Consider the following 27,729-nt stretch of genomic DNA (forward strand, 5'->3'; position numbering starts at 1 on the left):
TATCTGAAAGAGTGCAAAAAGCTGTTTTAAATTGAAGTGTCAGCAGAACAGGTTTAGAACAGTTGGATAAAATGCATAATACTATTGATAAAAATAGGTGGTAGCCATGGTAGCCACCCAAGAGTCCCAAATGTGGAGTTGTCGAATTAATGGTTTTGTTTGATATGAATTAAATAATTGCTGCGGCAAGAGAAGGTGGCAAATGTAATTGATGTGTAATGGGTTATGTACACAGGCAAACCTAGCTTTCCTTGGGCAAGTTTATGGAAACTACAATGAAGACTTGACTTTGTAGAGTAAATATGATATCTTGGGTAAATGTCAAAATGGATTTTGTAGAAGGAACCTGTCACAGATCTGTGTGCTTTGAAGCTTGACAGCTCATGGGTAGAGGCAATTCGATTGATAAGGTATAGCTGGACTTCCAAGGTCCCTTACTAATTGGCATCAAACCCTCTAAATTCTAGAGAAATAAAAGGGAAAGCGCTCCTGTAGTTTTGAACTGGTTATGGCACCAATTAGTTAAAGGTACTAACACAGAGGGTAGGAACCGAGTCATCAGTTTTCCTATTGCAGGAAAGTCACCAGGCTGCAGGAGTCTCTGTTGGTATCTCTATTGTTAAATTATCTGCTAATGTTTTAGGAGAAAAGGAGAGATGACAAACAAGAAACTTTCACGGTAGTCAAAATTAAAACTGACTGTGAATATTCTTCTCCATTTTCTCCCCTGGTCTAGACAACTGCAAAGTAATATACAAGAGAAAAGAACCGTACCTCTGCATCCACAGAGACGTAACGTAACCATTCAGGAAAAAATCTTGGTGTAATTTTTAATAGTTTTGGAAAATATCAGCTCAAGCCTTAGTAGTGCTCAAGAAGGTAAATAGGATGTTAAAGACGTCTTTAAAGACAACTTAAAAAAAAAATTAGATTGCACTGTGTCTGTGCAATCTAATTGCACTGTCTTGAATGCAGTTGAAGTACAAATGGTACACAGAAAAGCTGCCATAATGAGAATACATACAGAATGGTTTCTGTCCCAAAGAACTTCAACATAGGCTTGGAGAGGACCCCTGGGATCACCATGTTCAGCCCTCTACTACTGCTGGCACCGTGGCATACAGCTTTTTCGTGTGTGTCTCAACAAATACTGCCAGAGAATTGTCTGGTCTCTATGATTTGAATGCATTAAGCTTGTTCAGCTCTGCTTAGATTGAGTAGGTATCTGTCCTATTCTTGTTCATTCCACATTTTCCCCCTCCTGTTCAGTGGTGCCATTCATGCTGAAAACTGAGCTAGCTTCTAAAACTAAAGGTGATAAGACTGCCCTGTGTATTGGCGGGTGGTATAATTAATTTTTGGATATTTAATTAAATAATATGACAGTATAAGCAGGACTGGCCAGCATTGTTCTTTGAATGACAGAAGCAAGGTTAATCGTCGTAATGCTCCCACACCATTGCAAATGCTGAAAAAATGGCCATAGCAAGTCAGTGGAGACACAACCGTACGGTATTTCTTCTATAGCCAACAGGTGCTTGGCTGAAAGGGCCATAAGCCGTGTCTGTGTCCTTATGCTCAGACTTATAAAAATGTGGGATCCTCTCTTATTTTTTCTTAGAATAAAAAAGAACTCCAAGGAATTAAATCTCTGTACAACTCTGTACTTTTTCCTAACACAAGCCTCCCAAACACTTTCTGATGCTCTAGATACAGGATATCAAATTCCACCAGCAGGTTTCTTCAGAGATGTGGGGGTCCAGCCAGGAGGTTGTATTCCTTGGCAGAGATTTTTAAATTATCACCTTGTTAAGGTGAGTGGGAAATTCTGTCTAAAAAAATCATCAGCGTGGAACGATGCAGAATTTTAGCTGTAATTTTCTTATTTTGTGGGAGGAGGTTTAGGGGTACTTGCTGTTCACCTCTAATGCTATTGGATAAATTAATGACTATGTCGCTGAGATGAGTCTGAAATCTAAATCAAAATCCTGTGTCAGACTTTATTTCCAAATGGGCCTGGAACAAATTCTGCAGCTCTTGCACACATCTAGCTACAAAATTATCTTGACAAACGTCTAAAATGAATTGCAGATATTTCCATTTACTCAGCCTACTCATCTACCCCTATTTAGAGGGATACCACCTCTAAATACCTCCTGTTTTGTCAAAAAGTGCCACTTTTCTACCGCACGGCTCCTATTTTTATGTTTAGTATATTTCAGTGACATTAAAATGTTAAAATGCTTATTTTCTCAATAGACTTATTTGTAACTTCCAAATAGTGCAACTTGTCCTTCCACTTCTTTCAATACGTATTTAAGGAATCACAAGAAAAAAACAAATTTGAAGAAAATCAGGCTCACAGTATTTAAAAACACATGTATAGACTTGCTCTTTAATTACAAACATACTCTTTTCTAACAATTAAGCGTAGACCTAGCTGTTACTTACTATCTTGTGTTGGTTTGTGATAAAAACACATCAGCTAACAAAAGCTTTAAAAATTCCTTTCAGAAATGCCTTTAGTTAAATTTCTGCAGCTAAAGTCTTTTAGTTTGCGGGTGAGGAAGGTAAGCACACCAGAGTTAGGCTACTATAGAAAGTTTCTGATGTTTTACTATTGGACTACAGAGTTTTATGATCTGCTTAACAGTCAAGGAGCCCAGATTATTTTTAACCTCAGCTTAAACAAACACTTAAGAATTCAAGGTAAAAGCACTTTGGTGGTCATAAAAGAGAATTTAGTTTGCATTTTAACCTTTAAAGTAATAGATTAGGACTTTGGTGGGAACTGATGTACCTCTGGTGATTTCAAGAGGGCCTGTTTGCTGGACCTTGTTCCCTCCCCAACACTTGTCCCTTGAGTTCTCTGCACTGATGTCTGCTTCTGGGTACCTTTTCCCACCTGTGTCCCCGTGCCAGCTCTCACGCTGCATCCCGCGAGCGGCTCCCACACTCTGCAAGCTCCAGACCCGGCCAGGGGAGTCAAACCTGCCCCTGGTGCCGAGGCCTCAGCTCACCGCCTGGCGCTCGCTGCTTAAGATACAAATGATTGGTGTGGTGGTTTTGGTATAATAACTTAATGGTTATAATACTCGTCTCAGAAGTGGTCGAACTTGGGTTTGGGTCCTCCTTCTCCCAAGGGATATTCAAATCCACCTGTCCCTTCCCAGGCTGTAGGCAACCTCTCAGCCCTTCCTATTGAAGTTGTGCCACGGTGCGGAGAAGGGTTTGCGGAGCCAGAGAGAAGCAAGTGGGAGCCTGACTGTGGCCTGCCGGCTGGGACCTCCCCTGGAGGGAGGTGGGGAGCAGGTATCTGGCAGCATTCCCAAGGCTGCTTACTACACGCTTTGCATGAAAACATCACTGGATAAAAATCAAAACCGGCCCCGGGGGCAGAGTCCAAACCCAGCACCTCTCTCCACAGGGAGAGGCTGCAACCGCCTTGCCCTGGCAGCGGGTGCCATTTTCCTGCCGCCCCAACCACGCCTTCTTCCTCCAGCCACCTCTTTAAATGGAAGTCGGAGCAGCTGCTCCCTCCTGCCGAGGCCAGAGCTGCGTTGAGGAGCGTTAGCTGTGCTCACGACTCCCCAGTCCCAGGCGGGCTTTCACAGGCTTAAGTGCCAAGAGGTTCAGCTGGGCCAAAATGGTGGGATTTCAGCATGGAGGAAGAAAAACTTGAGGTACCCAAATACCTTCTTTTGGTGAAAAAATGGGTTCCTGTGGACTGTTAGGCACCTAATCAATTATTTTCCTGGAGAAGGGGAGAAGTTGTGGGTAATTTAGCTCTGAGTCTTAGACTTGGAAATCACTTCCCACTGCGATACTCTTTAGGTACCTCTGTGGCTTTGAGGACCTTGCCTTAATTGAATTGAGAGCGTGTTTCATTTTGAGATGTGACTGAAGGACGTGCAAGGTTGACTTCAGCTCTGCAGTGTCCAATTCTCTTTTGAAAATTACTTCAGTTTCACAGTCATTTAGAAGCTTTTGAATTTTTCCCTCTTGCTATCTCTGGCTTCTCCTTGTGTAAAATAGAGATAACAATACCTTCAGGACCCACCATGTTTTAAAAAAGACTCGTGATCCTCTGAAGGACAGCACGTTGAGCATTAACTAACTCACTAATGGAAGAGTCTGGCAGATGAGAGAAAAGTCGGGAAAAACTGCGTCCGCTGGTGGCCTGGGTAAGGCTGTGGGATGTCTTTCAAAGAGACACCTTTTGCTGGCGGTGGTAACCTGTGTAGGTGAGGATGTTTGTCATATTCTGTTGGCTTAAAGTGAGTAGCTTTCAGCACACAGGAGTGAGGTTGTTGAAGGCTTACAGGCTGATTCAAGTCATTTATGATGGGACTAGATAGTGTGGGGAATATATTTGTCTGTGCTGTTTGAAAGACTGGAGTTTGCAAACTAAACTAAACCCACCTCACTAGACCTTTGCAAGATAACCTTGGCTAATCACAGCTGACCTTCCTCCTCAATTGCTATGAAATTTTTCCTCACTCCCCTCCCCGCACGGTGCCTTGTTCTGCCAAACTCTCTCTCCCCTAGACACGAAGTTCTGCTCCGGGTCGGTGATCTGCTGTGAGGACTCCTGCGTTGACTTCAAGGCTCATGGAGGATCTTCTGTTCCTAGGACAGCAGGTACCGAAGGTTTTCTTCCACACCATAAACCCCCCCAAGCTATAAAAGTGTGGGTTTGTGCGTTGAGCCTGTGCCTCCCTTCTGCTCCACCTCTGAAAAGCAGAGCAAGAGAACGGGGCCGAGTGTTTCAGGGTTGCAATTTCTGAGTGAGGAGAAGTTGCTGCGTTGTCTTCTCTTCAGCCAGAGGGGGTCAAGTTGATCACTGCTTCACTCCCTTGTAAGGAGTCGCCTCACAGGTTTGTACCTCGTGGATAGAGGAGTCCGTGTCATACCTGCTTTCTGTGGTGATTGCTGATTTGGGGGTTTATAGGGTTTAACTGATCAGTACTTTGTCCTTGAACCCATTTGCTTTCTCCTAATGTACTGGCTCCGAGGTTGCTGTGTGACTGGACCACGTCGGCGATGTTAGCTGGTAAACTGGGAGGGGTGTATTGTAAAATTTGTTGACTTTTAACATTTCTTCACAGTTTTGAGAATCCAACACTTTTTCTGTCTCGTGGTGGACATGCCTTCTTAGAATCCCATATTGGACTGGCAGGCAGTCTCTTTGTCTCCCCAAGCTTTTACATGGAGAATTTTCTGATGAGAATATTACTTAAAGAAAGGCAAAATAATTTCTCTTTTTGGTGATTGTTATGTAAAACTACAGCACACAGAAAAACAGCTTGTGGCATCCAAGCATGTTTTTGATTTTTAGCAGTCTCGGAGAGATAATGTGGAATCTGTAGGGACATGCAACGCATTTCCAAATTTTTGGAGGGAAAATACAGTGCTCCTCCACTTCCTGAGGGTTAATCTGTGTGTAGAGAGCTTTCCCTGGGCTCTGCTGTGAGGTGATGGCCTGGTCTTCCTTAAGCTGTCCCTTCCTCTCCTCTTCCAAGACTTATGTTGGAATAGTTGCTATTAGAAATCAGCCAGGTAAAATAGTGTCTGTGTGTATATATGTGTGTGTATATATATATATATATATATATATAAAAAGATATAAAAAGCCTGTGTGTGTGTATATATGTGTGTGTAGAAATAAAATAGGCAGTGGCACAGATGTTGGCTCTCTGACAATAATTAATACAGTCAAATGTAAATGAAAACCTTATTCACAAGATTTACTATTTTACTGTGGTTTCATACAGAATTGAGCATTTGAGAATGAGAGTTGATTTTTGACCATTTCTGAGTGCACTGCAATCATATCATGTTAATAATCTAAAACAAAGCTGAACTTGCTTTTCCGTATTGTAACATGTCAAAAGTAGTGGGAAGCATTTAAATGATCTTAAAAGTGAGAGTGATTCCGGAAACTTTGACTGATAACTCACACCACCTGTAATATCTAAAATACCTTAGATGAGAACTTGCATGTGATGCCTTCCTGAAGTTCTCGTTTGTAAGATAAAGATGGCACAGGGAGGCAGGATAGAATAGAGCACAATAATGTTTCTAAAACATTTACAGTAATGAGATGTATAAAATACTCCCAAAATATTCCAAATAGTTGTGGTGACCAGTGTTCAGGATCGTCTTCTACCTTTACAGCAGAAGAAAACCTGAAAATGTGTATTTCTGTCAAAGCAAACATTAGTAAGAATATCTCTGATCCTCCTTTTGGGACCAAGAATTTTATTATTGAGTGAAGTATCTGGTTCAGACATTCCAGGGGGTGTTTTCTGTTGCTTCAAAACCTTTTTGGACCTTTCTTTCAGCTTTCATCTCTGGTTAAATGACTCCTTAACCCTGCAAGGCACTGCAGAAAAAGCACGTTATTTTTTTCATCTGGGGGTCTGCCATGACCCATCATATTATGTCTTTTACCCAGAGGCTGGTGGAAGTCTGGATGTCAGTTGTCGTTATCTGATAGCCATGTACAATACCCAGAGAGGCGCTGTACGGATCAGAGGTCAGGGATGGGGCTGCAGATCCATCGATGAAAGAATTTGGTTATGGTGGAAGCAGCTTAAAGCAGGGATCAACATGAGTTACGGTAGCTGGGTTTTGGCTGGGTGTTGTGGTATTCTCCAAATTTCAGGAGGCAGAAAAGACCAGAGATATCTTCAGGAATATTTCATATAACGTCAAACAGCTCTTGTCAGACTTGCTCCTTTGTTTTCAGAAAGGCAGGATAATATTTTGGAAAACGTTTACTATTTTGGTTTTGCTAGACGGGTTTTTGCAGCCAGAAGAAATAGATGAGGGTTTTTCTTGTCCCATTTATCGAGGATGTTCCAAGTCCTCCTTTCCCAGATGTGTGTTGGGTTGTCCAGCCACTCCAGCTTGTGTGTTCAGTCGTCCTGCCAGATCAGCACTTCACTGAAGTTCTCCATAATGTATTCACAAAAAGTGATAAAACACTCTGTAAGAGGCCTCAAGGAATGATTAGTTTAATCTTCAATTAGTTCCCGCTGAGACTTGATGAGAAATCATTTGAAAAGGTATGCATGAGCTTTAATATAATCTGCCAGTCCAGTTGTCATGAAGCATAGTGTGCAGAGAGGAAAGATGTTGCAAATGGAGAAAACTATGGCATTAGGGTTGAGTGTTTTAGACTGCTGCCTGTGATGGGGTTTTGGTCTGCTTGAGTGGCTTCAGCCACTGGGATATTGCTACAGGGTATTAAAGACAGCGTGAGGGAACAGTCAGTGCAAACTGTATGTTGAAGCATATAAGCCATCACTGTCAGGTTAAAGCTGCAGTATGTTGGCAGAGAAGTATATTTTCATTTATATGGCTAGTGAGATGCTGACAAGAAGCAGTCATACTTGGCGTGCCCTTGGTTGGGAAGGTTTTTGGATCGGGCTGCTGAGCTTTTTTTACATGTCCAGCAAAACAGGAACTAAAGCTAGTCCAAGTAGTTTTTACAACACCTTTTTGCAGTGAGGTGGGGGGAGAAGAGGACTGACTTCCTAAGTCCTTTGGAGTTGGCCGAGTGCCTCTAGTAAACAGTTGCACAAGAGTGCCTCCCTTGGGAAACGCACTGTTGCTTTCTGTTTGCACAGTAAATGAAAAACACTGGCCACTTTTATTAAAGAGAATGAGATACTGTGTTGTGAACTGGCTTGGGTTTTTATAAATTGTTTAGTCTTGCATTTCTGCAATCAGATGGTGGTTCCTTGTTTTGTTTAGGTCTCTGGTCCTACAGTCATTAAAGTTGTTTTACGTAACCAAAAAAATCCCAGCCTTCTGAGCAATTGAAAATTTACTTGGAATATAGGGATCCAAAAGTGCTGCTTCTGGCTACGCAGAAATCTGTCATCTGTTTAGGGATGGAACAAAATAAGAATTCCCTAGTGCCATTCACATCGGCCACAGACTCTCTTCGGACAGCTTGTCTGTACTTGCATCTTCATGCTGGATGTCTCCCGCATCTGCATGTTTTTAGGTTCAATTCGTTTTCTGTCCAAATCCCCCCTCAAACTTCTGGGTTAGGTTTCTTATTTACGCTGGGTATGCCCGACGCCCTGTGGAGTTTGGCTGGAAATAGGTAGGCTCTGCAGGACTAAAAACAAGGTCTGTGGCTCTTCAGCTTTGTTACTATTCAGAATAATCTTTGCTGCCAAAAGAGAGTCGTTTGAGTGCTTGCTAATCTGCTGCAGGCTGAGTCCAATTAATCCATAATTTAATCTTGTTGATTGCACTTGCATGATCTACTCAGCAGAGGAATGGATGGTGGCAGGTACACTGTCGCTCCTTTTGGAAGCACTAGCTTTGCGTGCCTCCGCATCTGCATCAGGGGAAGTCCAGACTGGACATTAGGAAAAGGTTCTTCACTGAGAGGGTGGTCACTCACTGGAACAGGCTCCCCAGTGAGGTGGTCACAGCACCAAGCCTGTCAGAGTTCAAGGAGTGTCTGGATGATGCTCTTAGTCATATAGTTTAGTGTCGTGGTTTTACCTCAAACCAGGACATTCAGTTTTAGGTAGTCCTGCGAGGAGCAGACAGTTGGACTCGATGATCCTTATGTGTCGCTTCCAACTTGAGATACTCTGTGATTCTATGAGTTCCCACGTTGCAGTGGGTATTTACAAGCAAGCAAATCATGCTGCTTTCCCCTGCACAGATCTACACTTATTTGGGGCTCTTCCTCTCGTTTACAGCACTGAATGCCACGTTGAACGAAAAGCACAGGGGAGGACTTTAAAATCACTGGTGGTATTGGAGAGCTGGTGTTGGATGTGGAAAAGTTTGCATCCAGAAGTGGTTTGTGGGCATGCATTAGTTCAGGAGAACTTGCAAAAGAAGGAGGCAGATGGACTTCTTCAGGCTGGCCAGAATGCTTCCAGGTGCGACAGCTAGAGAATGTTTCTTTGATCCGTGGGCCGATGGGTTTGCTGGCAGCATTTCACCGAGGCCAAGGGAGGAAGCAAATACACGCTCCTTGGTTTAGCGATAGCTGAAACAATAGATTGGAGGAGCGTGCTCAGGCTGGAATATACACTGAACCCTGCTGGCTGGAGGGTGGCCGGAGCAGAGCTGTGTCTGATAAACAGCAGAGAGCCACAGAGAGGGGAAAAAAACAGCTGGAAAAAGCCAGGAGTCAATGAGGAACATAAAAGCAATTGCAGTACAGGCTTACGGTGAAGGCAGCGAGAGGAGACATGCCGTCCCAGGGCAGAAGGCCAGCTGGAGGGGGGCACTTGGATGTGAGAGGGGGAGATGACCGCTCCTGGCTGGCCCTGGGATGTCCAGGGAGAAAGGCTGTGCATGCTGTAAACCAAGAGGAATCACAAGACTCCAAATACTGGCAACCACTTTGTGTTAAAAGGGGCAATGTTATACGTATATTGCACTAAACCTTTCTGTGCTGAGATGGGTCATCCTCCTGCCTATCACAAGACGTGAGAGCTACCACTGGAGTTCCCAATACTGTATTTGTCTTGGAGCTGCAACTCAATGTCCCAGTAGCTTGCTACTTGTGTAGCAGACACAAAGGCAGAAGTCATCCTTTCAGGGGAAGTGTTAGGAAAGAGACCATGCAGGACTTCGCAGGCCATGTGGCCACACAATCTCTGTGGGACAACACGGAAACAGGTGCTTCTACTGGAAACTCAGTGTGTTTTCACTGGGGATAGCAGCTTTTCCGTGTAGCGCTCTGGTGGGGTACTAAACTCCCCTGAAACACTTTGAGAACAGCACTGGGAATAAAGTCCAGAACAACCACGACCTGCTGTGTGGCACTGCCAGTTGGGTCCCTGGGAAGCCATATGTGTTTCCCCTGGAAGGATACGGAGACGCCGCGGGATGGCTGACGTCGCTGGCGGTCCATCCCAGAAATGGCAGCTACCTCTTGTTATGGTCTCAACTTCCATTAGCAACCACTTCAGCAGATAAGCTCTTTGGCTACCACAGCGGCTCTGGTGAACTTGGTGTTACTTATCTTTTTGGCAGCTCTCAGATCAGGCAGCCTTTTTCGAGTATCGTCTGAGCTCTATAGGTTGCAACACTTTTCTCAAATTTCCATTCCTGAGGCTGCCTTGCAATAATACCCCAAACACCATTTACATTTTAGTACCTAAATCTTTTATGAACTGATACGAAAATCTCCTGTGCCCTAAATATTTTATCTGAAATATTTTATTTTTTTTTAATCTTGCAAATTTTCCTCTGCGGGGCTGGGAAGCTGAGCGAGCCCTTGTGAGGGGAAAAGCCCGCAGCTGGGGGTAGTCTGGGGTCTCTGAGCAGAAGCGCAGAAGGAGAGTTGGAGAAGCTCCTGCCTTCCTCAGCTTGGCAGACATCTTTGATCTCTAATGCTTTTTATTTTCAAAACCTGCGGCTGACTGAAGTGCAGAACAGCAAGACCCAATCCCACCACCGTCCCCCGTCCAGACGAGCTGGTGTGAGGCGTTCCCAGGCCACCTTGAGCTAATTGCTGGGCTCTCCTGGAGCGTGGCTGTGGGCGGAGGGCAGGGTCCAGCGAGGGATCGGAGCCTCCCCGCATCCACCGTGGGCCTTGGCAGGGAGTCAGGGAGAGAGTGTGGGGATGCAGACAGCTGCTAGGTGGATGCAGCAGGCTGCCAAGATAGTAGCAAGCTCCAAGCAGTGAGGCTGGGCTTCTGGCAGGGAATTGCCAGTGACTTGCACTGCAGTTTCTCCGAGATTGCTGGAAAAGGGCCCAAACCGCTCTCCTTTCTGGAAGAACAGCAAGCTAGAACCCATTGATTCAACGCTGTTCTAATGCTTGCTATCACAACGATGCAAAAACTTGCTTAGCTGGAGGCCTGCGCCAGTGCCAAGCTCCCTGCGCTTGGCACACTCTCATCTGTTTGAATCCCAGGGATGGTTTCCCACTAATGGATCAATGAATTGATAACCTCCTTCAAGCATTTATTTAAATATCACTACCTTTTATGCTGCCCTTGGCAAGGGATGACACCAGCAGCATTAATTCTTGCTGGGGCAGAAGCGATGCTGCGTCCAGCTGCAGCATCACCACGGTCAAACCAGCTGCTGTCATCTGTTTTTTGGTGACACGACATTTTTCTCCTGCCTTGCTGAGTCGTGGGAATGTCGCTCAGGCACAGGGCAGGCTTCTGCACAACAGGGATTATTTTTCTTCTTTTGTGGTACATCTCAAATCCAAACTGGATTAAATCATGGTCTACGTCTATAAAGTGTGAACTGTCTAGAACAGGTTCTCAGAAGAATTTACTTCTGAAAGAGAAATATTTGCATGGCATTTTAGGAACAGTTTTTAATGAACTAGACACTTTCCAGCACGTAGCTTGCTAAAATGTGCTAAAAACCAGACATGGGCAGGAGGATTTATTGACTAACCCCTGTAAGTAAGCAGGGCCAAAATAATTTCTTTCAAGTGGAATTTGGGAAACCATTCATTGGGAACCGAGCCATTTTCATTGTAATCTGATTTGTTGCTTGCTCACCAGAAAAGGAGTTTGTCTGATACTACGTACTGCAGGGTTGTTCTGTATGCTGAGGGCCTGCAAATGATTTTTTTTTTTTAAGAGTAAGCAAATCTCCAAAATGCTTTGTTTCCTATCAATTAAGCTGAGAGTATGACACATGTAGAACTGATGTTCTCTATACTATATAACTAATTTTTAAAGAATATTGCCTGTGTCTCTCTGTATACCTGAAAATTTAGGAACGTGTGGGACTGAAAGTCCATCGAGTCTGGCATCCTGCCTCCATGTATTGTAACTGCCAGATGTAACTTCTGGACATAAGTGATTTTTTCCCCCCAGTATGCTAAACTAGTGTCTGTAGCATGAGTGTTTGTGTCAATCCTAAACTTAAAAAATTACAAAGTAATTAAAAACATTCTTAGTAGCATTATTTTTAATTTAGCTACTACCAACATACCAGTCTATACCTGATTTCCCCAAGCAGCGAATTCCTTGGGTTCCCTGCAGTCCATGAGCTCCTTCTTGTAAAGCCCTGCATAATTCCAGTTCTCCCCGCTGTCTGTGCTTTATGCTTCCTGGTCTGACCACAAAAGCTGCTGAAGTCCCATTTCCTAGCTTGTCTGTGCTCACCTTGCTGTCTCCCACCACTCTGCTCTCTCCGACTGGATGTCTGTGCAAAGCTGGCTTCCATGGTTACTACTAAAATAGGCAAAAGAGTTATTTTTGGTCAGAATCTGCCAGTTCAGCAAGACCAATGTGCTTTTGGGAAATGTTCTGATTACAGTGAAATTCAAGCAGGATGTGGTCTAGCAAAATGAAATCAAAAACCTCTCCAGTTGCCTCCAGCTCACCTGCACCTTCTCAGACCACTGTCCTCTTGGGCTGCCCTGTACCCAGCTCTGCCACCAGGGAAACCTGCCAAACAGACAGCCCCGTGCCAGAGCATTTATGTAGAGATGTTTGGGTTTCTGTTCTTTTTGTTTCAAGCGTTGACATACCAAAATCTTCTCTGCTCTGTGTCAGCCAGGATGCCTTCCCCTCAGCCAGCTTCTTCCAGAGCACCCATTTCTGTTGTCAAACTTCTTTGCAGGTATTATTTATTTTAGATATACATAAAAGCTATTCAACCATGTGATGGCCTTTGCTCAAATGTATTTTGTCACTTGTCCTGTCTATCCTGTTTGTTTCCCTTGTGGCATGTCCCAGTTAGGTTGCAGACCTTCTGACAAAAGGGACTGTCCTTTTTTTATGTACCGTGAGACACCTACTACACTTACTCAGCCTGAGTAACTTTTTCTTTTTGTCTTTGTGATAGGACCTCCTGCAGTTTAGGTAGCTTTTTGCTTCCCTTACAACCGGCCTTGTACTGTTCCTCTGTTAAACTTCCCTCACAGGTATAGGGACAGCAGGCGCTGTGGTTCATGTGCTGTTTTATGCCATTAACTTGCTGGCTCTGTGTTTATGACCCTTATGGTTTTCTAGAGCTTCTGAGCCTTTACAAAGCCATGCGATTCCATCACCCAAGGAGCCCACCCATGAAGGGTGCATGGACCTTATCAGAATTCTCAAGCCCAGCTCCGCTCTCTGCAAGGGGCTTCCCTACCTTAGGGGTGAGCCTCCTGGTTTCCAGCACTCTCCTGAGTACAACGGCTTCACTGACATGGACCTGTTGGTTTAATGGAGGTGAAAAAAAAAAGGCAGCTTCTCCTCTGTGATCGCCTGTCCCTGCCTGTCTCCTCTGACCAAGGTTTTGCAGAAGGCAAAGAGTATTTCTCCTCTCATTATATTTATCCCTTTTTGCAAATTGAAGCACACAGTGATCAGAGATACTAAACCCATCAGTTTTAGTAAGACTTTAGAAAGTGGGCATTTTAGTCTGCTGGACAGCAAAATGTGGGGCAGGCTCCCAACTCGTGCAGACAGCTTTTTTGAACTTAAAACATAGTATCCCACTGCGATGCAAAACCCAAATGCTTTGTTTTTAAACAGACATGTACATACTTGTCTATCAAGTATGGCTATCAAGGTGTGCCTGCCCGGAAATAACCAGAGGATGAACACCTGTTCTGCAGCCACTCTCCAATTTCCAGACTTGTTATTGCCCACATATGTGTTACGCTCCTGGTGGCCAGACTGGAGGACTGCGAGGGCCAGTGATGAGCCAGTGCTTTGGATGACCTTGCTTTTAACAACTTGCCCTAAATATGAAAGGGTACAAGCAGCTTTGTTATTTTGAGTTATATGTAATCAAGACATTACAAGATGCCCTACCGAAATATCCATGTGTTTTAGAGAGTTGGACCTGTGTCTTTATGGGATGATGCAAACTTCTGATGGTCCTCGTTGCATGGACCTTTTCCTCCCAGTGTCACTGCCTAAAAGGGTGTTTGCTGCCAGAAATGATAAAACTGGGACCAGACCAGTTGGCCTCAAGGCTAATGTACTTCCATTTCTGAAATCCAAATAGGCAGCGACCTGTGTGTCAGCACTTCTATAGGCAGCTGCCCATTTGGATTTCAGGCACAGAAGTACGTTTAAGAGAAGTTCCAGAAATTTCTTGCGTCCTAATGGAATAAATTCTGATTTGCTGAGAAGGTGCTGCCTGACTTCTCCTACCACAATCCCCATCAGCAGGATTGGACGTGCTCTTCTCTAATCACAGTTAGATGGCTTGCAGTTTGTGGGCTGAGCTCTGGTAATTGACTGACTGGAGCCGTCATCTCCCTGCAACGGCAAGGGAAAACCCCTTGCCCTAAAACTTGGCTAAAGGAAGTTTTGTTTGGCATGCCTTAGCCCACACTTGCAAAGCTGAAGGCTATCTACACAGTTGGTTAGCACAGATCACTTGAAGTATTGTCAACAGTTATGTTAGGATTAATGTAGTTGTCTGAACTCTGTGAAAGAAACATCTATAGGCAAACTTCATTAGATGCACATCTGCAAATCAGAAACCCTCCTACCCTGTTTGGGTTTTGTTATCTTTAGAGAGCACCATGAAAGGTGGAACAGCTGTGAGAGCTAATATTCAAGCTGATATATAATGATTGCAAAAAAAGGTAGGGTGTTTAGACACATGATATGAAGAAGAGATTTGCAAGAGGATCCTTAAATTTGTGTTTCTCTGAGCTCTTAGGAGCAGGTGTGCATTAAAAGGACGGGCACGAGTGAGATCCTCAAGCCCACTGAAGTCAGTGTTCATATCTTCTAGACTTATCATTGCAGTGCCCATCAGAGGAGGGACTCAGGTGAGCAGGAGAGTGGAGGAGAACAGCTCTCTCCTACTGGGGGAAGTAATCTACAAAGGATGTCCTCAGGAGCTCTGTTATGTATTTCAGTGGTTTCCAAGAGAAGTAACATCCTAATTTTATAATTTTATTGAGAACAGTTACAACTTCAGTTGCTTGTTGGGTACTCGGTGCCAGGCTGGAGGAGGCTGATGCTGGAGGACTCTGCTGTCAGCAGAGACGTCGGAGCAGAACGTGTGAGGGATGTCAGTGCCAGGTCCATCAGCACCTGGGGTCTGGCAGAGGCAGTTATTCTGGGTTTGGTGACCAGCCAGTCTTGAGGGAGATGGTGAATCTTGTCTGGCCTCTAGCTTGAGAGGGGCGAGAAGCAGCTGAGTGCTAATGGAGCTTTTCCTCCTGATGGCCCCATGTCTAGCTCTCTCGCTGCCGTAGGGCTCCTCTTCCCCCAAAGATTTGCTGGTTCTGTCTTAGCTGTTCCTCCTGACTCGGGGGCCAGGACAAGGGGCTAGCGACTCCCAGAGACTGTGCAGATCTGTAGAACATCAGCAGAGAGAGGCACAGCCTGGAAAGGTGTTTTTTTCCTCCCCTGGCTCTGGTGGGGGCTGCAGGGATTGTTTGGGGGTAGAACAGCTTTCCTTGCTTTCAGCTCCATGTAGGAAAACAGTCGTTTCCTCAACCACTTGGCCACGTGTGGTTCAGGGAGGCAGAGGAGGCATGTGGAGTCTCCATAATTAACATCAACAACTTTGTCAGAGGAGGGGATAAAACCTGAGTCCTGGAAACTTAGATTCCCTTCTGGTGCTGAGGGGAGGGGAATAAAGGAGGTATTATTAGAAAGCATTTCTTTTATTTAACAGATGTTAAATAACACTATACCACTATATCAATCTGTCAATTACACTAATAGGAAACAGCGTATAGAAAAGTTAAGAGATGTGAATTGTACAGGGAAACAACACCCCCCTTCTGCAGGGGCTGGGGCTGGGCACGGTCCCAGCAGACGGTGTGGAGCACGAGGAGCAGCCGCACATATGCCAGGCACGTGGGGATGGGAAGGGGAAGGAATGGTTGAGCACCGTCACGGAAAGGACTTGTTGCAGCTGGACAGGTTCTCTCCCACCCTGTCCTGGTTGTCATGTTTGAAACTGGATTGAAAAAAATATCTTTAAAGAAAAGACCATACGTTTCTTTAGGGTTTCTACAATGTGTATGTATCATGCGATAGGCTTCAGTGGTGTTAATCAGCATTTTCAGAACCTAGATGGATTAAAACCTGGAGGGAAAAAACAAACCTCTAATGGATTATTACAGGTTGAAAAGCAAGCTTGGCTCTGCACTAGTGCATTGGTCTGAGTCAGACTCGGCGCTGGGACCAGAGAGCGGTGGTCCCAGTTTTTCTCTGGGATGCCATGTTGCTTCCTTAAACCTGCCCTGGTGATCCCCGGCCACCGCGGCCACCAGAGTTTGGTACAGTTTTATTAACATAGCTGCATGGAGCCCAAGGTTAAGTGATGGGAATTTCAAAACAAAACAAAACAATAAATTAATAAAATGAATGTGTCACCAGCTGATCCTCTTCTGACCACCATCTGTCCCCTGATCATGTGATGTCTCCCAGCTGGCCACCCAAGAGACAAACCATGCAAGATCATCATCACAACATATGCTGCTATTTACACATTTTTAAAGGTAATAGTTGCTAGGCTGTCATATTAGTAGTTAAAAGTAGTTATTTGGAAGCTAGGAGATTTTTTTCTTTCTTTCTTCCCTTTTCTTTTTTTTCTTTCTTTCTTCCTTCCTTTTTTTTTTTTTTTTTTTTTCCTTGAGGAAGCCAGTGACTCAGCAGGTATATTTCTAACAGAGGCATGTTCAGGGTTGGATCAGTGGAAGTTCTGTGTGACCCCCCCTCCCCTCCCCCTCCTGTTCTATGGTATGCTGTTGTGCCTTTTGTAATGAAGAGTTAGAATAAATAAAAAGAAGGAAACGTTACAACAAATTTTACTAGTGTACCTTTTAGGAACGTTATGTGCTGTCTTTGCCATCTCCAGGATGCAAACCAAGCTGTGCATTTTTAAACTATTGTTAAGATCAAGGATGTGGTTATGAGAAGACTTACAATTTATAGGATACTTAAGCATTAAGGATTGAGGCAAGAACATTTCCTGGGGATTAAGGACTGACTGGGTGAGCCTCAGGCCATTAACCCCTGCCTGTCATTAATCTTCAGGAAATGCCCTGCAGTGAGGTCATTATTGCTGTTTTATGCTGAAACAGAAAATAATAATAAGAAAGGTCCATGTTTTATATATTTATATTTTACATAACATGGTTATATCGGGACAGTAGGAAATTAACATCTTTCTCTTTAGCTGGTTGTACTGCTTCAATTAATGCAGTTCCTGCATCTCACTGGTTTGTGGAAGGTTATTGTCGGATTGCAGGAGCGTAAGCGGGGGCAGAATTTGGCCCGCTGCTTGTGTAGCACAGTATTTAATACGATGAATAAGTGGTGCTTCTCTGGTATAACTGCTGGCAGAATTTAGCCCTACATACAAACCAGCTCAAAATGCTTGTTTTACAGCAAAGCAATTTATTCACAGTTCTAAGCATCTCACAGCCTTTTTTTAACTCACTGAATAATCCTTTTAGGTTTCCCATAAAGCAGGTGAAATGCTTCTGCTGCAGTCCTAAGGCAGAACAGAGGCTGCATAAATAGCATCTAAATTACTAGGAATACAAAATACACACAGAGTAATACATACCTACAAAGGCAAATTCATACTGACAGGACTGCAGTGTGTGCTTATCAGCAGCAAAACATCTCGGGGAAAAAAAAAAAAAGTGGCTTTATATTGAAACTGTATATACATTTCTCTCTATTTTTAAACACTTAAATACTATTTTGTGCATGTTCTTAAACCCAGATGCAGGCTCCTTTTTAATGAGGCTGCCTGCTTAAACATTTATTAGCTTAGAGATGTACAGTTTTCATGAAGCTGGCTGAAGCTTTTTGCAGAATATCTTTGCAAAAAAAAAAAAAAAAAAAGCTTTTTTTTGTGTACATGGCCTCAGTCCTTGCAACCTCCTAGAGAGTCTGTCAAGGCGCAACTTAAAAGCTCGTTCAGGCGACCATGACCCCCTGCTAGCAGATTGTCTGCCTAAAAGGTAAGGGAAAGCTAAAAAAGAAGTAGAAACTTAAAAGTAGCTTCTCAAAGGCTGCATAGATCTTTTTTTTGTTAAACCTAAAGTGTTTAAAAGCTTTAATATTGATGGCCTGTCAACTTTGTCCTGATTCTTTGGCTTTCAGTTAAAAGGTTTTTGTTGTTGTAGCTTATGCAGTTGCTCTGTTGCTATGGAAACGTGACATCAAAATGACGTTTCTCTGTTTAAAAGCTTTTAACTAAATTCCTGCCTGTCAGATGTAGGCCCCATTTTGTGCACTCAAGCTTCAAGCTGTTGCAAAAAGGTTTCATATGTTCTGTTGTCATTCAAATTCTTTATCCACATATGCATGTCTTGCACTACAAAAAACCTAAACTAAAAACTCAATCTATATTAAGTGTCCTCTTTTAAAACCCTTTTAGGTCAGTCAGCAATGGCTGCAGCAGAAATTCCCAGTTACATTGTCTCTTCTCAGACTGAGAAACACAGGAGGGCCAGAAACTGGACTGATGCAGAAATGAGAGGTTTAATGCTGGTTTGGGAAGAATTTTTTGATGAGCTGAAACAAACTAAAAGGAATGCCAAAGTTTATGAGAAAATGGCTAACAAACTCTTTGAAATGACTGGAGAAATTCGCCACGGAGAGGAAATAAAGATAAAAATTACAAATATGACATTCCAGTACAGGTAAGCTTCAGTTAATTCTTTTTATTTTAAGAGATTTTAGCAGGGGCAACGCAGTGATTTTTGCCTTTCAGAAAGAAGTCTCCTAGAGGAAATCTGTCGATTAAAGATTGTTCATATCGCTTTTAAAATTCTCTCTTGCCAGTGCTGTTACGTCATTGTTAATTTTTTCCCCCATTTCATGTCAAACTCTGGGACAACTTTGTTTCGTTATAATTAGCTAGCGTTGTTATGATGCAGAGGGATGGAAATGTATTTAGTGGGAAAACAGATTTTTTAATTTTTTTTTTTTTCTGTCTTTGCTGAGGGGACTGATTGTGTTAGCTTGGCAGCAGTTCCTTGCAGTGAAACTCCTGCAGTTTGAAGTGGCCAGTGAGAATCGGGATTGCAAGGGAAAGTTTAAAAAAAAAAAACCAACAACAACAACCAAACCAGAATAATGTTTTGGGGGGCTGAAGCTCCTAGATTTTGTTCTCGTGAGTTGAAGGGTTACTCTTTGCGGGGCCAAGAATAATTGAATGTCTTATTACGGAGTGACACACATTGCTATAATTATAAGCAGCAGCAGCGAAAGAACTATTATATCTGCAGAGAGAGAATCAATGTGCAGTGTCAATACTGCTCCAGAGGAGTGGGGGGGAGGGCGGAGGTGTCTACAAGGGGATGATAAAGAACAGGCAGTGTCAGTCAGGAGGGGAAGTTGGCTTTAGAAAACACGAGGCAATTGTGCATTTGCTGTTTGCGGGGGGGGGGGGGAAATAATTAGAACTTAACAGAAATATTTGCATATCTTTTTTTCTTTTTTTAAATTCTTATCTCTGTCAGGCACAAACTGCCTCATACTGGAAATCCTGAGTGGTGATTTTAGCTATGGGCTTGTAATGCAAGAAAATCAAATATGTGACTCTTTTATTTAATCTCTCCTCAAAGCTTGTATTAATAATAAAAAAGGTTATTACAGCAGGCAACCATGTTAAAACTGCTCGCTTTTCTGTAAGGCACCCTTACTGTATTTAATGCAGAGACTACTCATCAATAGAAAACTAGGGAAAATCCTGTAAACCCTTAACTTTGAATGTCCTTGTTCTCCATTTGTATGATCCACAAGCATAATCTTTAACATAATTTCCCCTAATATTAAACTTGATATTTTGCAGCAAATGCTAACGTCTCTAAAATGTTGTACTAACCCTGCTGTAATCCTTGCAATGTTCTTCTCTCAGACGGTAAATGAGAAAGCTGGAAGTATGATAAATATTTGCCCAGCATCACCCAGCAATTCACACTCGGATGCAGATTTAGAAGTCAGGAGTTGTTGGCTACCAGGCCCTTGCTTAGTCTGCTAAATCTGCAGTCCTCCCTGCTGAGACATACGTCTTGTGGCACCGAGATTTTACAGGTGTCTAGCAACACTGCACGATATTTAAGTGCTGTAATTGCCAAGTGGAATAGGTTATTTCTGTCAGCCTTTGTTCTAAATTTTCAGTGTTGTCATCAGTCACACCGTCTCATTTTTTTTTCTAATTAATGTTTTTACTTTACAGTTGCATTGGGGGAAGGGAAGAAATAAAATTACTCACGTACATACACTGTGTGTGGAAACACAGTGCTTTTTAAAAAGATTCTTCTTATGTTTCTGTGAACTTCCAAGATTGCTTCTCTTGCATGCTGTCATGCTGCTTTTCTGGTTTGCAGTGCATTGCAGCTCCCTGCTTATTGATTAAGATGCTAATTTAGGAGAGTTAGAAAACTGCCTTGCACTGTCACGGTGCTGTTTCATTTTGTACTCTTGAATATGAAATGCATCTTTCTTCTTGTTTGTTCTTACCCAAAGCACGCCTGTGTGCTTTGCTTTCAAGGCGAGGTGGCGGAGAGAATGGGGACAAATAAAAGCTGTGACTGACTCAGTTTTCTGGGTACTTCTTGTTGCTGTGTGAGGATAGGAACCGTTGTGATGAAACTGAAAATGATGTGAGTTGCCACCGACTGCTGGCTTTGCTCTGAGGCAGCTGAGTTTTATAATCCACGTTTTGGTGCCTGGAGGATACTTGAGGAAGATGCTTTACCTTGCTGTATTTTTGGGCATCATCGCTGCACTGTGGCATAAACTGAAATAGAAGATCCTGAGGATGGGAAAATGCTCTATTTTGAGAGAATATTTTGTAATGATTACGTAGAGTTAGTAAGGGTGACATGGGAGAATGCAGCACCAGCAGCAGGAATGAGGGGGGTGTTCTGCACTCGAGTGATTATTTCTTCCCACCACTTCAGGACCCTTTACTTTTTTAGGCACCTGTTCACAGCGTTGGAAAGATGCTATGATCTGTAGCCTGTCTTTGACAGTCAGAAATTAACTGTATTGGAATATTTAATCAGATAATGGTATTATTTAGTGATGTGCCACAATTTCCTAAAGGAAAATAAACTTTCTGTCCTAAAAATTGCTATATGTGTGTACGTGCATGTATACAAATATTTTTTCCTACGAAAGAAAAAGCAGTACCTTTAACTAAGGCATATCTTGTCTTGGGACAACTCTTGAAACAGATATTAAAGATCTGAAACATTAAAGGATCTAAAATAGAAAGCAGTGGATGCATTTACAATGGTGCCTTCCAGTCTGAGGATCCCATAGCATTTTAAGATGCAATCCTGTGTAAATATTGTTTTGCTTGTTTTCCTCGGTGAAAGCCATTACTCATTGTGAGGAAGGTGTCAAAGTCAGAGAAACATATACACAGGTAGGGGAGGAGCATTTCTTAGCCAGTAATTAGTACAGTTGCTGCAGTTAATGCAACCCCGTGGATGCTTACAGTGGCAGGGAGCGCAGTACGGGGCTCACAGCCCATGCATTCACCCTGGTTCTGGATTCGTTTGGATCCTAAGTGCAATTTTCTGCTGCCAAATAAAGTTAGTTCAGGTGAAGTTCGCAGCATGTGAGGATCCATCACAAAAGCCATTTTAAGGTGATTGTATCCCATTTGTCCACACCTGAGCTAAAAACACGATTCAAATGTTAAAATGCCATTATATAAATCTGTTTTATGTCATTATTTCCTCCTTGAATTCTTGTGTTTCTTCGTCTGCCCTATATTTCAAGGAAGTGACAAGAGAATGAGATGATTAGAGAACACAATTAGGCTGAGGTATGGAAAGCTTTCTTTATTAAGAGAAATGGAAAAGTTTGTGACTTGCCTGGAAAGAAGGCAAAGGAATATAAATGAATTCTAGAGATGCATAAAAAACCACAGTACTATTTTGCAGAACGTAAACCAGACATTTCTTTTGCCGTAATACAAGAAGTTATTTATTGGAATTGCAAGGCAAGAAATGTAAAACTAGTTAAAGTCGTATAAATTTGTATTACACTGCATAATAAGCATGTGGAACTTATTACCACTGAAAATCATTGACACCAAGAGAGCAGTAGGTTGTTTTATTATTATTATTTTTACTGCAGATTAGATTTATTAAATAAAAATACAAACATTGTTTGTCTTCAAATTAGAGTTATGAAAGACAAGGGGTTTCAGGATATTACTGGCTGTCAATGGAAAAGTAAGCAAGTGTCTTTACAGGCGAATATCACCCCAAAACATGTCCATCAAAACAATTCTTGAAGTGTTTAACACTGACCTTTGTCAGAAGTGAGGCAGCGGGACGATGGGCTGATCTGGGAGCGGTTCCTGTATTCCCCTGCACTACTGTAGTCCCAAGTGCATTTGGAGGAAACTATTCAGGGAAGAAACACACCATGACCTGAAGTAATTCTTACGGGAGTCTCAGTATATTAAAGGACCGTTTAATCCACTGTGGAAATTGGCTGGATGGAAAATTCTGCACACCACCATAGGTGGAAGGGACAGTTTTTTGCAGGTGCATTTGAGTAAAATTTTCTGCTTTTAGGAATTGCAGTAGAATCTGAAATATCTACTGCGGATAGGTCAGCCACCAGGTTTTTAATGTTCAGTTTTAAAGACACCTGTGCGGTGAGCTGCACAAACCTCCCTATTTATCCATCTTGAAAGCAGGAAGGGCTGAGTCAAGCCTGCTGGAATTCCAAGTTAAGCTTTCTGATGCACTGGTCGTCAAAAGTTTTGCTGAGATTACCATGTCAGCTCTTGCACTTTAGCATCACTTGGAATACATGCTGAATTCTTTCTATTATGTAGGCTACTTGGGGCATTCAGCACATATAAACCTATAATTAGTCTTTCTAAAAGAAAGCACTGTCCTGTCACCACTAAGATGCTGGTCTTAATGTGTAACAGTGCACTGTAACTGTTGTAATATTTCCACTGACACAATACACACTGGCTTATAAAAAGGGTTGGTAAAACTTGCACACTGGTCCACTGGTTTCGACTGATTCCTTCTGATGTTTAAAAATAAGAACTGTGTGAATGCAAATTTATTATTTTCAAAAACATCACCCTCCCCGAAGCCTAGGAAACAGGATGCAGCTGTTGCTTTTTGATTTGAATTGCAGTCAATTAATGTTAATGATTGGTAAATTTGAATCAATCTCATGATTTGAATGAAAGGGTAGTCTAATTTTTTATTTTCATTTTTACATGGTAGCAATTAAACATTGTTGCTTGTGTAATCTGTTGCTATACTCTATGACATGAAGCAACTGGAATATTTGGCCTCTGCTACAGCAAATGATAAAATATAAGTGCAAATTACAGCAGAAAGTTAAATTTGAATATTTTACTAGCTTCCTCTTTAATTTCAATAATTTATATCAGACACACAACTTAGTACTGTACTTTCATACATCTTCTTTTCCTCACCATTGATTGGTTCATGAACAGTTGCTATTTATTATTTATTTTGAAAGCTTTTCTCAGAAACCCCAGGAGATGGATCTTGTATCCATTCCTTAAGGCAAGTAGTAATATCAAATACTGTAATAATAATAAAAAAGCAATAGTGTTTTGAGCAAGAAGTAAAAAAAAAGGCAAGTTATAGATTGCTTGCTTTTTACTGACTAAATGATGATGATTTAAAAAAACTCCCTAGAACATAATACTATAATAATTTTCTTTTAGAAGGTGGATTAATAGGCACAGAATAAAGTCTGAAGAAAGGTCAACGGCTGCACAAATTACTCAACTGGTGTCTGAGTCCATTCAGTGGAGCGTTTTGGCAGTAGGATCTCAAAGCGCGTTAATTTCTTCACTTTTCTGCAATAAGACAAGAAACCACCTTTTAGATTAACTGAATTGACAGTGTTTTTCAGATTTTGTCCACTGGAAACTTGACTTTGATCCCTGGGATTTTTGGAGAGCGTTCTCAGTTGCCTCTGCTCTCAGCTGGATTTTAATAGAGCCTCATGAAACAGCAACAGGTCTAGATAAACTCAGTGTGAATTTATTTTGCAAGCTCTGCTGGCTTTCTCACTTTATCCCTGCTTTTTATCTAATTTTTCTGCCTGGCTTGCTCACTCAGGCAGTGATTTGCCCAATGTCAGTGTTGAATGCTTGACTCATCTTCCTCTCTCAATTCTGAACTATTGCATCCCAGCCTTACTATTGTCCTGTTTCTTTTAACTTCTTCACTGTTCATTAAAACAAACAAACGAAAACCACAGAGAAACAAAACAAACAAAAAATCCAACTTTCCATTTTGGATGCAACTAAGACTTGCTATGATGAGTTACAGTAATGACTGACTTAGGCGTGTTAGACTTCAGTTCTGCTGGGGTTACGCTTACCTTGATGCAGGCAAAAACTCTCAGCTGTCTTGCTGGGTTCTCTGGACTTCTGGCAGTTGTAGAGAAAAATTTAAAAATCAGTGAATCCTAAAACTTGATATTAATATTACCAAGCTAGCTATTTGGTTTGGTTTTGCCAGAAAGCTAAACCATCACCACTGTTCCAGTGAATGTTCTCACTGTTTACCTCCACCTGCAGCATTCGTACTTCTTCTCCAAAGGACTGACACTCCCTTCCCCCTTATCTTCTCATCTCTCCATCTATTTCATCCTTTTTTCTTTATGTACGAGCCAGACTCCATACAAGTAGATGGTTGCTGCTGGTGCTGCTTTTAAGCTAACAAAGTTCTCTTGCCTACCTCCTGGTAGTTATCCTTTTTTTTTTTAGCCCAGAGCTATGGTAAGCAGTCAGAAGTGGAAGAATTAGTATCCACTGAACACATTCTGAGCCAGAGAAATACCTGGTTTTATATAGCTGCAACTCTGCAGCTGTGCGGGCAGATAATAAACAGCAGCTCTTCCTTCAAAATCATGATAGTTTTGTAAAAAAAATGGGGTCTAGGCACACAGTGGAGCTTGAACATAAAAACCAAGGTACTGACCTATTCAGGCAAAATACCTACTCCTGAAAACTTCATAGAATCATAGAATGATTTGAGTTGGCAGGGACCTTTAAAGGGAATCTAGTCCAACCTCCCCTGCAATGAGCAGGGACGTCTTCAACTCAAGCAGGTTGCTCAGAGACCCATCCAACATGACCTGGAATGTTTCCAGGGACAGGGCATCTGCCACCTCTCTGGACAACCTGTTCCAGTGTTTCACCACCCTCATCATGAAATATGTCTTCCTTATATCCAGTCTAAATCTTCCCTCTTTTGATTTAAAACCATCACCCCTTGTCCTATTGCAACAGGCCCTGCTAAAAAGTTTGTCCCCATCTTTCTTATAAGCCGCCTTTAAGTACCGGATGGCCACAATAAGGTGTCCCCAGAGCCTTCTCTTCTCCAGGCTGAACAACCCCAACTCTCTTAGCCTTTCTTCATAGGAGAGGTGTCCCACCCTTCTGATCATTTTTCTGGCCCTCCTCTGGGCTCGCTCCAACAGGTCCATGTCCCTCTTATGTTCAGGGCTTCAGAGCTGAACGCAGTACTCCAGCCTCAATCTGCTGGCCACACTTCTTTCGATGCAGACAAGTACGGGGGTACTTGTCACATTGCTGGCTCATGTCCAGGTTTTCATCCACCAGCACCCCCAAGTCCTTCTCCACAGGGCTGCTCTCAATCCCTTCATCCCCCAGTCTGTATTGATACTTGGGGCTGCCCCAAAAATCACCACCGGGGTGGGTGACTTAGTGAAAGCAGATGCAAGTAATAAGGCTGAGGATACTCGGTACCTTCTTTATCTCAGTCTTCACTGCCCAGATCTCTCAGTTTGGTGTGCCTGGAGTAGGGTTAGAGGAAATATCAGTAGTAGAAAAGGACTGAGTCAGGAATCATCTCTGAAAGCTTGTGAAGATTGAGGTATGTCCCTGAGGAGTGAAGAAAGGCCACTGTTTAACCCATCTTCAGAAAAGGCAAGAACAGGAATTAAAAGTTGATCAGCTTCCTTTCAGCTTCTGGGAAGATCACAGAGCAAGCCATCTTGGAAGCAATTTCCAGTCATAGATAGGAGAAGGTGGTGACCGGAAATAGCCAAAATAGATTTACTAAGAGGGAATCATATCTGACTGACCTGCTTGCTTTCTGTGATTCAATTACTAGATCTGTGGATGGGGGTAGAGCGATGTATGTTGTCTAGTCTGACAGCAGAAACCCTTTTGACACGGTCTCCAAGAACATCCTTGTTATCCAAGCAGGGATGTTATACTCCAAATGGATGGACTACCAGCTGGGTGAAAAACTGGCTGGTTCTCTGGTCTCGAAGAGTAGTGGTTAATGGCTTGTAGTCTACTTAGAGGCTCATTCCAAGTTGAGGACTGCAGAGGTTTATACTGGGACATGCCTTATTTAATATCAACAACCTGAAGGAGGAGATGGTGGAGTGCATGCTCACTATTTTGCAGGTGACACTAAACTGGGGGGCTGCCGTCTGCACATATGAGGGCAGGTCTGCCGTTCAGAGGAACCTACACGGGCTTGAGGAATGGGCTGACAGGGACCTTGTGAAATTCAACAAGGACAAATGCAAAGTCCTGCCCCTGGTGTGCCTGGGCAGCAGTTCTGCTGATGAGGACCTGGGGGCCTCCTCAGAGCAGAGTCAGCAGAATACCACCTCTCAGCTTTTCCTGTCCTTTTTGGCACAATGTTTTGCATTCCTCCAGGCTCAAATCACGTCTGTGAAGCCTCAATGCTGCTTCTGGGCTTTGCACTGGCATGGTTGAGATGTTCTCACACGTGGCTTTTTGCTGTCTCACCCATGGGGATGGGATGACTGACCATCGTGAATGTGTTGCAATGAGCAGCTGAGGATGGTAATGTTTTAAACCCTGTTGATGAATATATTGGGGGTTTCAACGTGGGCAAACATACATGGGATGTTGACTTGGCTAATAGCTTATAGTGGTTTCATTGGTATGTTTTTCATTCAAATAGCCTAAACAATTGAACTAAAAATAATCAGTATCAAGCGATGGTTGCTGTCAGCCCTGTATTCAGCTATTTTGTGTCTGTGCTGGATGGATATGCATGTATTTGTAGGATGTGCTAGATATTCTCTGACTATGAAATCGCAGCAGTAGGTTGTGGAACATGTATGAAATTAAAATTTTGAATGCATAGAGGGCATAAAAATACGGATGGCTGTGGAGGTTTACTGTGCAGGGCCACGGTGCACATTTCTAAATAGCTAGAAAAGCTCATCAGACCTTGCAAGGATGAGGAAAAAAAAAAAGAATCATTAAATGGCTTTAAAATCTAAGCAAATCTTTCTGCCTTCTTTCCTCACTGGTGGATTTCCCCTTACCCTAGGCTGAGAGCTGTTTAAAAGGAAGAACTTCAAGTTCTTGCTTTTAAGTTTGGCACCATTTTTATCATGTTTACATGTTATTTAATTCTATCCTTTGCAGGACTGGTGGGGGCAGGATGGATTCCGAGGAGGAAAAACCTGAAAGGTTTCAAGAAAAGAGGGTGGGCCAGGTGTCCAGGAATAGTTTTTATCCTTTTTTTTTCTGCAAATGGAAACCTCTTGCTAGCTGCGAGAATCGGATTTGGTTCAGCTTTTTGTTAATTTGAATGAAATCTGGTTTATGAAAATGGAGCATTTGTCATTGATCTTGCCTTTCCTGTTGTGTTCCCTTGTTGCATTTTCACTGGGAGTAACAAGATCCCAACTGGGAAAGGCAAACAGAAAGACGCTGGGGACTCTGGCTGAGCACTGGAGTTTCTTTGAGATGTGTAATTCATCTGTACACCTCAGTTTTATA

The 27,729-nt window shown here is 42.8% G+C and overlaps 1 protein-coding gene across 1 annotated transcript in view; it reads left to right on the forward strand.

The window, feature by feature from the left end:
- MSANTD1 (Myb/SANT DNA binding domain containing 1) overlaps window positions 1-27,729 on the forward strand; it is a 42,546-nt gene that overhangs the window by 4,998 nt on the left and 9,819 nt on the right. Inside the window, exons 2-3 of the mRNA XM_074148187.1 lie at window positions 4,549-4,641; window positions 18,328-18,592. Of these exons, the coding sequence (XP_074004288.1) occupies window positions 4,549-4,641; window positions 18,328-18,592 (358 nt within the window). The remainder of the gene's footprint in view (window positions 1-4,548; window positions 4,642-18,327; window positions 18,593-27,729) is intronic.

The sequence above is a fragment of the Numenius arquata genome, chromosome 5 (genome assembly GCF_964106895.1).
Source record: "Numenius arquata chromosome 5, bNumArq3.hap1.1, whole genome shotgun sequence".
NCBI classification, from domain to species: Eukaryota; Metazoa; Chordata; class Aves; order Charadriiformes; family Scolopacidae; genus Numenius; species Numenius arquata.